Source organism: Tyto alba, unplaced genomic scaffold, assembly GCF_018691265.1.
Source record: "Tyto alba isolate M040663 unplaced genomic scaffold, T.alba_DEE_v4.0 Super-Scaffold_6, whole genome shotgun sequence".
In the NCBI taxonomy this organism is placed as follows: Eukaryota; Metazoa; Chordata; class Aves; order Strigiformes; family Tytonidae; genus Tyto; species Tyto alba.
The window spans coordinates 9754592-9766672 of record NW_024881327.1 but is presented as its reverse complement, the minus strand read 5'-3'; the positions used below and the strand labels follow the sequence as shown (position 1 = coordinate 9766672).

The window sequence follows — 12081 nt, the reverse complement described above, 5'->3', positions numbered from 1 at the left end:
TGGTGAAGAAACTGTTAACCATATTAACCTTGGTGCAGATAACACCTGCTTCAAAGTTACCTTTCTTTTTACTTCCTAGTAAATCACCATGAGAAAGAAAATAAAATCTAACTCACTTTATACATCGTGATGAACAGGGTATTTTTTTCCGGTTGGCTTCTTCAGGAACATCAATCTATTAAGACAACAAAATTAAGTAAATTCTTCCATTTCAAGCTCACAGCAATGTAACTACAATAAACTTAGAACTGGTTAAAATAATCTATTTTTTAGCTAAGCATCAGCTCCAGTTATGACTTCCATGGGATGCTCTGTAGTCCCTGGCATTCTATGATATATGACCACATTAATGTAGCCCTCAGTTTTGTGTGCCCGATTTCTCATTTTTCAATCTCATGCAAACAAGGAGCACTACTTGATGTTTTCTGTTTTACTGTGTCTACTTGTGGCATGATTGATTGACAGAATATGGGACTGGATGCTACTACATGTTGTTGCATTTAGCTCCCAACTTTCAACTGGTAATTCCTTTCACTATTTACTAGCACAGTATGTCACAATAGACAGAATTATTGTTTACACTTATCCTTTCTGGGCTTTGGTAGCCAGCTGTCCTCCAAACAAAAATACATCTCAAATCTTACTTGAATTGGAGAAATATAAGCTAGAAAATCAATACATAGATGTATCAGACTGCATTCAAGTCCCTTATCATGAGAGGACTTCAACTGTATTTTTGGTGGTGAGATGCATAAGACTACAAAAGCCTAGAGACCCTGGCAAGCAGCTCTGGGTTACAGCTCACTATCGCATGAGCCAGTTCCCATAAAAATCAACAAGAATGTTTCATTAGCTTATGTGAAGAACTGGAGGAAATCAAGCTGCCTTTTAGGACAAATCATCTTTGCAGTGCTCTTGCCAGAGGAGCCTGGTACCTGTGTGCTCTGGAGGTTCTGTGGGAAGTAATAACCATGTATTAGTGTTAGGTGTTCAGACCTAAGCTACTACCCAGCTCAATACTGTAAAACACACTATAGTGTATTGTACAGAGACCTTGTATCAAGATCAAATCTGACATGAATGAACAGGAGAATTAGCCTCATGTACTGCAGGGGTTTTTTGGGGTTGTTTTTTGTGGGTTTTTTTGGTTGTTTGGTTGTTGTTTTTTTTTTTTTTTTTTAATTTTGCTGAAACAACAGGTTTTTGCACTCAAAGGGTAACCACCTTTTACAGCTCAAACAGAAATTTGAAACGCATCTTCCCTCTCTTTTATGAAGTTGTATCTGTTTGTATCAATGCTGATTTTGACCCCAAATACTCATTCCACTGCTTCAACATGAAATCTTGAGTTCTCTATTAACCATCAGTATTAACAAGAGCTTTTAAATTAACTTGTTGGTCTGTGTAGAAACTGCTAACCAATTTAGCTAATAAATCTTTCTCGTGAAAGCGAATCGAGTATGGTTCCACTATCACTAACCCCGAGTTTTGTTTTTATTCTCCAGCACCTCTCAGAACTTAAAATCTGTCTCCAATAACACCATTACAAACTAACCAGACACCCTGCACTCCCTGACGGTTACCAAAGCCTTGGTATTGTCCACGTAGCAGCAGTGCTCATCTCTGCCACCTCTCCTGGCTTGACACAGACGCTCACTGCCTGTAGTGCCCAGCCATACACCGTCACTGCAGCATTCCCCCGTGCCCAGCTGGCTGGTGTGGATAGCCCAACAGCCCTTTCTGCTGTCACAAAAACGGACTTCAGTCTCAGGCTTGCAATAGATTTGACCCAGCTTTTGATGCACTGGACCATACCGTATCTTTTAAAGGTGAGGCACTCAGTTAATTGCCGTTGGGCTCTAAACCAGCACCTGTCTCTTGCCTGACATTTACTGTCGAGTGTCACACGCAGTAACAGGATTGCTTTAAGCTGCTCATTTGCAACAACACAACCTTTTTCCCCTGGGCCAGCACAACCATTTGTGCAGCCACTCACTAAGCTGCTTAGGTGAATTGATCCAGCTGGAAAAAAAATATTCTAGGAAGAAAAAGAAAGATGTTTCATTGGGCCCAACTGCTGCCCTGACCTAGTTTACTACATGGCTATAAAAGTGGTGATTCCAATACAGTTCAAGGGACAAGAAAATGAGAGAAGCTGGGGGGGTGGGGAGAGTCAACCATCTTACTGAGTGTTGATTCTTATACGCAGATGTGGAAAATAATCTGCTCTGTAGACCCTGAGAAACTACACAGGTTAACAAAGAGAATCTGGTGAGGGCCATGATTTTCTCACTTGGCTTCAAATTAGCAGCAAAATAATCCCCATAACTCAAGCTGGTCGTGCCAAGTCAAGCATCTTTCTAATACCATACAAACAAGTTGATATGTCTTCTGTGCTGCCAGAGGGAAAAGAGATTATCTAAGCACAGAATGGAGTTAAGCACACAGGAGCTATGGTAACATAGAACCAGAAAACAAACACAACAGGATCTTATGTAGCAACGTATACAAAGTCTACATACAACTACTTTAACAAAGCTGGCAGGAAATATCCCTGTGTGATTCCCACATTTTCCTCTGTACCACTCATTATCGATTTTCTCCAAAAGACAAACGGTGTCTCCAGAATGAAGGTCCAAGTCATCAGCATGCTCTGTAAGACAGCATCATTTCAGTTAATGGTAGTTGTCACTCTCATTGATTTTCTCTAAGTAAAACCTTCTTCATATAAATACCACAGGCAAAATCAGAATGAGTTTTCAAAAAGTCTTAATTATGCTCAATAAATCAGTTAGCTTTAACTAAAAGACTGGCCCAACTACAGATAAACCCATGGATTTGAACAACTCTACATGCAGATCTTGCAGGCTGAGCTTCCTCATAATTTTTACACACTAATTCCTAAGAAAATTCCCATTTGAAAGTCCTGAAGTAAAACAAGCTTCCAGAATATTCACATTTGCTTACCTGCAGGAAAATCATGCAGGACTACAGCATGAGGTGCACTTGTGTCAGGAACTTTTGGAGGGTGGTTTGAATCCTGACAACAACAAATAAATCCAAGTAGTTTATAAATCATGGAAGATACTAACAGAGATTCTATGTTACGTACTCTGAAAGTAATTTTCTGACTTTGGACACAATGCTGTTCTGGTATCAGAGAATCACCTTTGGAGCCAACAGTGAGTATTGGTCATACAGCTGTGGGTTTGAATTCTGTATGCCTTTCGCCAGTGTAAACCAGAATGCATTTCACCAAAATCTACTTCTGAGGCAGTAAAAGGAAGGGAAGGCATGTAGCTTTTCCCAGTACGGACAAAGCCTCAGCTATCTCTGTGGGTCAGAAACCTGGAACACTGGTATCAACTCTCACTGCAAGGATTGGGGCCAAATTTTGCCCCGTTCCTTGCTCAGAGAGGACGCCCCAGCCCAGCTCTCCCCAGCAGGGGCAGCACATCAGCCGACTGCCAAGCATTTTAGAGGGGCGAGCCAGCCACTAGGCCTTTGCTTACAGGAAGATGATGCTGAGGAGAAATAACAATTTTGTTGTTGGAACTTTATAAAGGGAAATCATATTCAAAATGCTGAGCCTTCCTCTCTATCCCATCCACTAGGAATTTTTAGACTGTACTGATGACAATCACTGTGTGTGAATTATATTCAAAGTAATTCATTGCGCACAGAAAACCCAACCAAAAATCCCAACACGAACAAAGATAAGGCCAGAATAATATGAATTACAACAGATGACAACAGATTGCATAGATTTCTATTTCAGCCATGTAGATTTCTGATAATAATCAAAAAGGCTTCTTATAGCTATAATTTATACTAGCTATTTAATATTAATACAGTCATGCCCTAAAAACAGGTTAAGTTCTCTAGAAGCAGAGAGGAAAATACTTTGAAGTCCGTACGTCAAAGCCAATTCACTGATATATCATGTACAGCCACTTCAGAAAACTACTCGTTTATCTTTTGCCCGTTTTTCAGATACTCAGCCAAGGGAGTGATTATCTTCCTATGAGACAGAGGAACTTGACCAATTTCATCTCCCTTCTGGCACTCCAAGTAATTACTGTTGCTCTGCCTCCTAAGCAGAACGTCCCTGTGCTATAAGGCAAATCGCCATTACTGGGTTTTGTTTTGGTGGTTGTTTTGTGTTTATTAAAGAAACACGAGGATTTAATAAACCACTATTACCTTTCTCAGTGTAACCTTTAAAGCACCTGATACAACAGAAGTCTTGCTCATTACATATCGACCAGCAGAAAAAAATTCCTTACCTTACAGGGCGGTTCTCCAGTGTTCCTGGGAAGACAATCTTCCTTGGCAACTCCATGAGGCACAGGTAGCTTGAATAGAAAAAGGCAAATGGAAAAGTTTGTTTTACTTCTAAGCACCTGAAATTCCCACTGCCAGTGAAAGTGGTCAGACGATGGAGCTATTCAAACCACATACTCCAGGTAACTAATTTAGGAGTCCAGTGAAAGAGGAGAAGCTCCTTTGGAAGGTGTTCAGAACAGACTACTAGTGATACAAACTGCCACTCTGAGAAACTGACGTGTTGTCATCTGCTTTAAAAGTTTCTTAGCCACCTAACTGGTATCATACCATATGGTACATGATGTTCACCAACACACTGACATAGAAATGTATTCGTTTGTCATGCGGGGCACTGGAAAAACAATCTGGGATGAAAATTTCATTGCACGTAACACTTGAGAGCAGGGAATTACTCGTGATCTGCTACTGAAAAAAAAATTCTCATCTAAAAAAGTATGTCACGCGCTTCTTATGTGAATAGGTGTGGTTACACCAGAGAGGAAGCAACATGCTTCCCTTATCTCAAAGGTGTTCCTACCATCCACATAGATACATTTTTCTCTCTATTTCTTGCTCCTCTGCTGCACCTTCATCTAAATGCAGGAGTGAAGATCAAAAAGAAGGCAACAAAAAGCTTCCTCTTCATGCTGAATGTTGATGTCGTTCATGATAAGGTTGTGGGTGCTTTTTTTGACAACAGCACTCGTAGCTCTGATCATTGACCAGTTTCAAGCATCTGCGGAAAGACCCTCTCCTTTTTATCTGTAATGTCGATCCGTTTATATTTAATATTCCCTAACAACACATGCAATACCAAAAATAAACATTTTTATAATGAAAAAGGATAGCATCAATAAGATGAAAATGTAAGGTAAGTGATGTTATTATATTCCTCTCTCTTTGCAGGCTTGATTAAGCAAGGTAAACAACTTCTTAAGTTCTAATGCTCCCCCAATTTTCTTAAGCATTTTGACATATACAGAGAAAAACAATATACAAATGCAATTATTTAGCATCATTTTATGTCCTGTAATAGAATTCACAAGTGGTGACTGTACAAAGAACCCCCCAAAGCCAAAAGCTATGCATTAAATATAAATTACATACATACACCAAAATATACACACACATATATCTACATTTTGCATGTATATATTGCTGTCTCCAGTATTACCTTATTACTATTTATCTATTAGTATTTTCTAAGGAATAGCATGCTGAGAGATGCACTTTGAAAGCTGCATCACAGTAACCTACCTTACTACCTTTTTCATTATTTTAACCAGCACTGTTTTATAAACAACAGTCTCGGACAGTGTATCTCAACTCTCACCATGTATTTATTGTAGAGAGGATGACCTGGTTTAGGTCTAGGAGGTAAGGCTGGATCTGGACTTTTAAGGACTTGAGTTTTTGCTCTCTTGGGTCCCAATCTGAACTTGCTGGGTTTTTTATCTGGAGCGATGTCAGAAGTAGATCGTGAAAGAGCATCTTTATGGGAGGTGGTCTTGGCTGCAGACAGTTTTGGTGGAGGTGGCCTTCCAGGAACACCTTTAGGTGGGGGAGGTCGAGCAGGTATAATTTTTCCATCCACAGGCCTAAAAATTCAGCAAACCATCAGAGAAATATGCATATTAATAAGCCTGCCTCCTCACACCACAGCCCTAGCTATAGAGTATGCAGTAAGGAAACGTGACTCACGATGATGTGGGCCGTAGAGTGTGTAGTGCCTGAAGGTCTCCGGGAATACATGAACTCTTCAGATACTGGGACTGGACTAGCAAGTCCTTAGACTGATTCTTTGACTACATATTTCCAAGTCTGCTCACCACTTTATCAACAGCCTGCCATTTTTCTCAGGAGCCCACTACATAAGCAGGATTTCTTTCAGCAATCCACCTTTAGAAAGCGCTTTGTCTGCAGCTGCCTCAGGATGGAGTTCTGGTGGAGAGCTTTAGTGAAAGACCTAAGAAGCTCTGCTGATCTAGCTGGTCTTCAGGAATCAGCCTAGCTCATTCCGTGGGATGTCATGTACCTGAAGTGACTTTTGGGCCTGTCCTGAAACTCATGACATCACTTTGCACAATGGCATCAATAGCAGAATTTACCATTTTTATGCAACAGATGTCTACTGCAGAAAGAGAACACCAGTGAAAATACTTGAGTTTTCTGGCAATGCTGGAGGTACCACACTCAGTGTACCAGCAGTTTAGAAACCAAAATCAGAGACTAGTAAGTGACAGTAGTATTTTTTTTTTTTTTTTTCAATTTAAAACCTAAAAATCCCCCTTACTAAGCATTGATTAAAAAAAGCTGTCTATACAGTACACACACACGAGACATGATTTTTAGAATCAAAGAGTGTGGCCAAATCAATGATTTGCTAATTAAAAATCACCTCTGTTATAAACAAGCATTATGAACATAAAACTTTGGCTTCCTGTTAGTAAGAATCCTGGTACTGCCACTATTCAAAAAATACAATATTGTTTGATTGTTATTGGGAAATCTTTGGCCAGTTACTGCAAGTTTCTGCTACAGCTGCCTCTCTTTTTTCCATATAGTATAATTCAGAATAATTGTTTGCTTGTGTGAATTCCTCAAGGGTCTGTAAAAATTATCAACCACAAAAAATGTGCATTAGTGGATCTTTGGTGTAGCCTGACATATTTTGTGAATGTCATCCACCCCTTGAGAAGACAGTCCTCTATTAATGTTCCTGATAAGAGTTCTCTATTACTATTTGAGTATGAATTATTTTTTAAATTAAAAAAAAAAAAAAATTTCCACTTCTGTTCAACTTCCACCTCTTCCCTTTCCTGGCCTCATCCTAAACTAAGCATTTTTAATATTGACAAAAGGAGAAATTCCCAGTTAGAAAGCATTAAATCTGGAAACAAACCAACCCATATGCTTGTAAGGCAACTCAACTAAACAAAAAAAACCCTAGCAAGCAATGCAGATAACTATTATTGCTTATTAAAAAAAAAAAAAAATCCATTTGAGCAGAAGAGTGAAAGGACAAAACATTTACTGCAGTTCCAGAGACCATCGGAAGAATCAGGAATTCTATTATGCTAAACAGAATGGGGGAAAGTAACAAGCCCATAAAGGGCAATAATGAGGTGTTTCCTTGTGGGTGCAACCACATTCTTTCCTGTTAATGAATGCTTATTATTATTATTGGTAGACTAAGTTTAATAACCGAAAGATTCTTTTGTCCTGACAGAGAGCAAACTCTTGTGTTTAAACCCATAGATTTAGAGTGCAGACGCTGAGATAGCTGCAGTGGGCTAGCTAGCCAATGCCTTATCTCCCTCCAGTTTGTCTCTGGAATTTAGAGGACCTGAATTTAAGGCTGGTCCAGCTACTTTTGCCTCTGCAGATCTTCTTTCCGGTTGGTTCAAAAGAATATGAAACCCCAAGGTTATCACTGATTCTACACCTTCACAGGCATTTTAGGGCTGAAGCGATCTGTATAAACTAACCAGTGATTCTGGGAAGGTGCTGGCCCTTTTTGGGGTTGGCAGCATCTGCCACCTCCATTCCTTCACCACTCAAACCCGGCCACAAGTGCAAGTACTGCTGATCAAAAGGTCAGCAACATGCAGGAGAGGATGTTCTACGTTCAGCTGTGGGTGAAAAGGTTAAAGATGCAGAAAGGAATGACTGTCAGCAGCCACTGCACATTAGCTGAAGAGCCAAACAGCTGTCCTCCTATAATCTCCCTACTCATACCAATAATGTACAAACAAGTATTAATCAGCCAGCAACTTGGTCCTGCCTATTTATTAGTGAGCATTCTACCCACTCAAGCCTACTGAGTTACAGCTAGAGCTGGTAGTGTCTGTGGTGAGACTAACTAGGCAAATTAACTCAGAAACGCCACTTTTAAATGAGTCACTGAAGAATTGCACTTACCTTGGGGGTAGTACAGGTTCTAGCTGAGGCATTCCACCCTGTTCTGAACGGTCCAACTCCTACAAAGATTCAAGAGAAAAAAGCCATCTCTTTCAGTCTAAGAAACAAGAATGACCTTGTTTAAATGCTGCATTTCTTATATTGCATTACATCCTACAGACAGGAAAAGCGAGAATTTCTGGAGGTCCGGGAATAAGGTAATAAGTATTATGGTGTGTTCTAGCCTTTTAATGTCTTGTTGGACATAAATAACCTGGCTGACTATCTGAATCACAGCTTAAATTGTGCATTAGGTATGATCCAACCCTCTTTTCCTACTACATGGGAGCCAGGGCTTAAGAACCAAATTCAGGAACATCATACAAATGTACAATTTCACTGCCAATAGGATTCCAACTGCTGCAGTTACATTATCAGTTTTGATTTAACTTTGACAGATGAAAACACTTTGAACAGGCTTAAAGCAGAAAACACGGTATTGATGAAACTCACACAGGACAGTGTCTCTTGCAAATAACATTAGCTCTCATTGAAGAAGGCATCTAAGTACGCTTCCTAGAGATCTAACAGATAAACCCTGGTGAATCTTGCTTTGGCACATGAAGGCGTCACTCATCCCGGCTGCCCATCCTGACCCTGCCAGAGATTACTACCCTGTAGCAAAGTCATCAGAGGAGAACATGTGCCATGTCTGAAGGGCTTGGACCACAGCAGTGGATTAACAAGTTACCATCCTTTCTGCCTCCTGCTGTTCACTTTCATCCCAGTGCCAGAAAGTACTGTCAGCTCTGGTGAACAAGCACAGCTGTTTGTGGAACAGTGTGGCAAACCAGAGTGTTGAATTTGCATTCAAAAATATCCCTTTTGAGCCAGTAATTTTAAAAAGATCTGAACAGTCTTGTTTACTTAATGAGGGACACATGTGCTTGAAACCGATAAACAATTTCTGTGATTTTTTCCCAGCTAGAAAATACCTAGATGTATTTTGTGACAAAATTTTGACCCTTGATTAAGTCCACAAATGAATGTTCCTGATTAAACAATCCTGATCAGAAAGAAAACAACTTGCCACTTTCAGATGGGGATGTTATCCTCATACCAAAAATGTTTCTCTTCTGTATGAAAATAAAGAAATCTGTGCCAACTGCTGCTTATGGTCAACAATTTTTGCTGTTGCTGGTTAATCACTCCCACTGACAAACAATACTAGTTTTAGAAGCACAGAAATTCTTATCCTTCCAAATATAAGATTTCAATGTTTCAGTGGATTTAATGCAGTCTTTTTCTTTTAAAAAATCCTCTAAAGCTTACACATGCCTATCACAATAACCTGGATGACATTGTAAAAATTTTGGAGTTGCATTGTATATAATGTTATTTAACATATTGTATTGGAAATTATTTTTTCAGTATTATCTAGAAAAGATGGAGCCTCTGTGTATAGCCTCTTCAGTCATGACATTTACAATCCCCTTTATCCTATTAGCAGAGGTAGCCACAAAAACATTTGTTGGCAGCTGTCCATCTAGTGAAGACTTTTGATTTGGTTTGATATTTTCAGTACCTGTGATTTCCACAAGATTCTCTACCACTCTTGCCATCACAGCACTCACTATTTGGAAATTCTACTGTCATTTGTTAGTTTAATTCCCTTTTGTAAATCTGCGTCAAAGGGCATATAGGACACAGCTACAAAGTCTGCCATTACCATGTGCTCAGGAGCAAGGAGCAGAGCCTTACTTTCCAAAATAGATGGTTCTGCTCAGGCTCTGGCAGGACCAGTAGAAAACAACTAGAAGGAAAAAGCTGAAGAAAGCGAGCTTCATTCACCCACAGAAAAGTTTCCTCTGCCTGGAAATTAGCACAGACACCAAGAGGTACTGTGTGTATGAAGCTAAAAAGATACGTTCCTAGAGGACTTTGACAATATGTCATTACAGAAGTCTCACTGGACTTGGAACCAATTTGCAGGGCTTTTGAAACTAAACTGTAGAATATCCCGATTCCAGCTGCTAAATACAGAAAATTGAAGATAGATGTGATCAAAGTTTATTAAAATCAACAAAGTGCTTTTCAGAACTGACAGCAGTCTAAATTACCTAATTAAATTAGAGAATGCAATTAAAAGAAAAAAGCCTTGTATTTTTGAGTAGTCCTTTTCATCCTCTGGTCCTTCAAATAACTTTACAAATTCTTGAGAGTCACAAGAGATCTGTTAACCAAAGCAGACAAAGTTGTAATACGGGAAAACAGTTCTAACTTACCACTTTTTTTACTAGGTCACCACTGTTGGGTTTTCCCACTGTGATATCGGAGGTGTTTCCAATAGGCTTTTCAGCAGGAAGTGGTGGAGGGCTATGCAGGATTTCATTTAAAGCTGTAAAAACCCAGAAGTTCCCAAATGAAAGTCTAATTAATAGTTTCTTTACATGGACCAACAACAGGTAAGGGAATCCACACTGGTTTGCATTTTTTTGTGGCTGCAACTTCCTTCCTCAAAGCCAGAGCTGCCAATGGGCAGAACCACTTAAACACCAGTGGAGAGAAAAGGGGCATGAAGGGAACATTTCAACTCTGAGGTTGACTTCAGGAGTACTTCCCATCCTGCATAACGGATCTTCACTTTACTCTCAGGACACAAGCAAGTTATTCTAAGGTTTCAGGGTTTCAGCTGCAATACTTGTTGATACAGTGTCAGACGAGTAGAAGAATTTCTACCCCTGGGAATGTCAGACTCATTACTGGATACCCTGAAACACCATCACCATCTCTCAGCCACATTGCTAAACTGGCTCACTTTTTTCAGCTGTCAGCTCCTGGAATATCCTTCAGGCTGGAAAACAGCTGAGGGTTATTTCAAGTAACCCTGAAAGATCAGGAGGACTTGGATGGAAGAATCTCCAGAAAGGTAAAGGCAAGAAAAGAAACCGTTGCCTGCCACAAAATTCAGGGTTACAGAAAGAAAACAGAGATGGAAGCTCCCTGTTAGTCTTTAAGGAGCTAGGGAAATTTAGGACATGGAAGAGGAAACTGTACAGGTCTTCCTGCGGAAGAGTGATGATGTCCTCAGTCTCAATAAAGAACACAAAAACCTGTTAATTATATGATATTTGCTTTCAACATCTCTACCTTTGAAACCTGAGAAGGTTGACAGGTTTTGCCAACATATTTACCAATCATTTTGTATTTCTACATTGGAAGCTTGCCATCTATTTTACAATGTATTTGTACACCGAGAAAATGCATTTCATACAAAAAACTTCAGACACTTAAGCTCTTCTGACTCCCAGCCAGTCTGGGAGTTATGTAAAAATATGTGTAGACAGCCTCGACATTTATAGACTGATGACAAAAAAAGAGGAGAGATTCTATCCAAAAGACAACTTTCAGTTGCTTATTTCATGAAAAGTTATCTCAACAAAGAAACAACACATTGGAAGAAGTGTTGTTTGTTTTTAACACCTCAGTTGCATTATTATGACCTAAACCACTAGTGCAATGTTTAAAAATGATTCAGTTCAAGGATAAATCCCTTATTCTTAGGAGCAGGTCACAGTTACCATGTTGGCAGTGACCAAGCACAGGGAAAAACAAAACAAAACAAAACAAAACAAAACAAAAAAACAAAACAAAACAAAATGAAACAACAAAAAAAAAAAACCAACCACAAAAAAACAAGTTGGTGATGTTCATCACTCTTCTAAGCTACTATGATGGATAAAAAGTAAAAACAATACCTGACAGTAATTGCAAGGGAAATCTTCTCTTATCATACCTTACTGATATGTAAAAAGCACAAGAGATTTATTTATTCACATCACTTCAAATCTTGAT

At 39.4% G+C, this 12081-nt stretch overlaps 1 protein-coding gene across 3 annotated transcripts in view; it reads right to left on the bottom strand.

Moving 5' to 3' along the window:
- The window catches only part of SH3D19 (SH3 domain containing 19), an 85416-nt gene that overhangs the window by 8267 nt on the left and 65068 nt on the right, over positions 1–12081 (bottom strand). For all 3 annotated transcript variants that reach the window (XM_042807571.1, XM_033007229.2, XM_033007230.2), the window contains exons 9-15: positions 10512–10624; positions 8248–8306; positions 5660–5924; positions 4287–4355; positions 2968–3040; positions 2523–2653; positions 117–175 (exon numbers count right to left, since the gene is read on the bottom strand). In XM_042807571.1, the coding sequence (XP_042663505.1) occupies positions 117–175; positions 2523–2653; positions 2968–3040; positions 4287–4355; positions 5660–5924; positions 8248–8306; positions 10512–10624 (769 nt within the window). The remainder of the gene's footprint in view (positions 1–116; positions 176–2522; positions 2654–2967; positions 3041–4286; positions 4356–5659; positions 5925–8247; positions 8307–10511; positions 10625–12081) is intronic.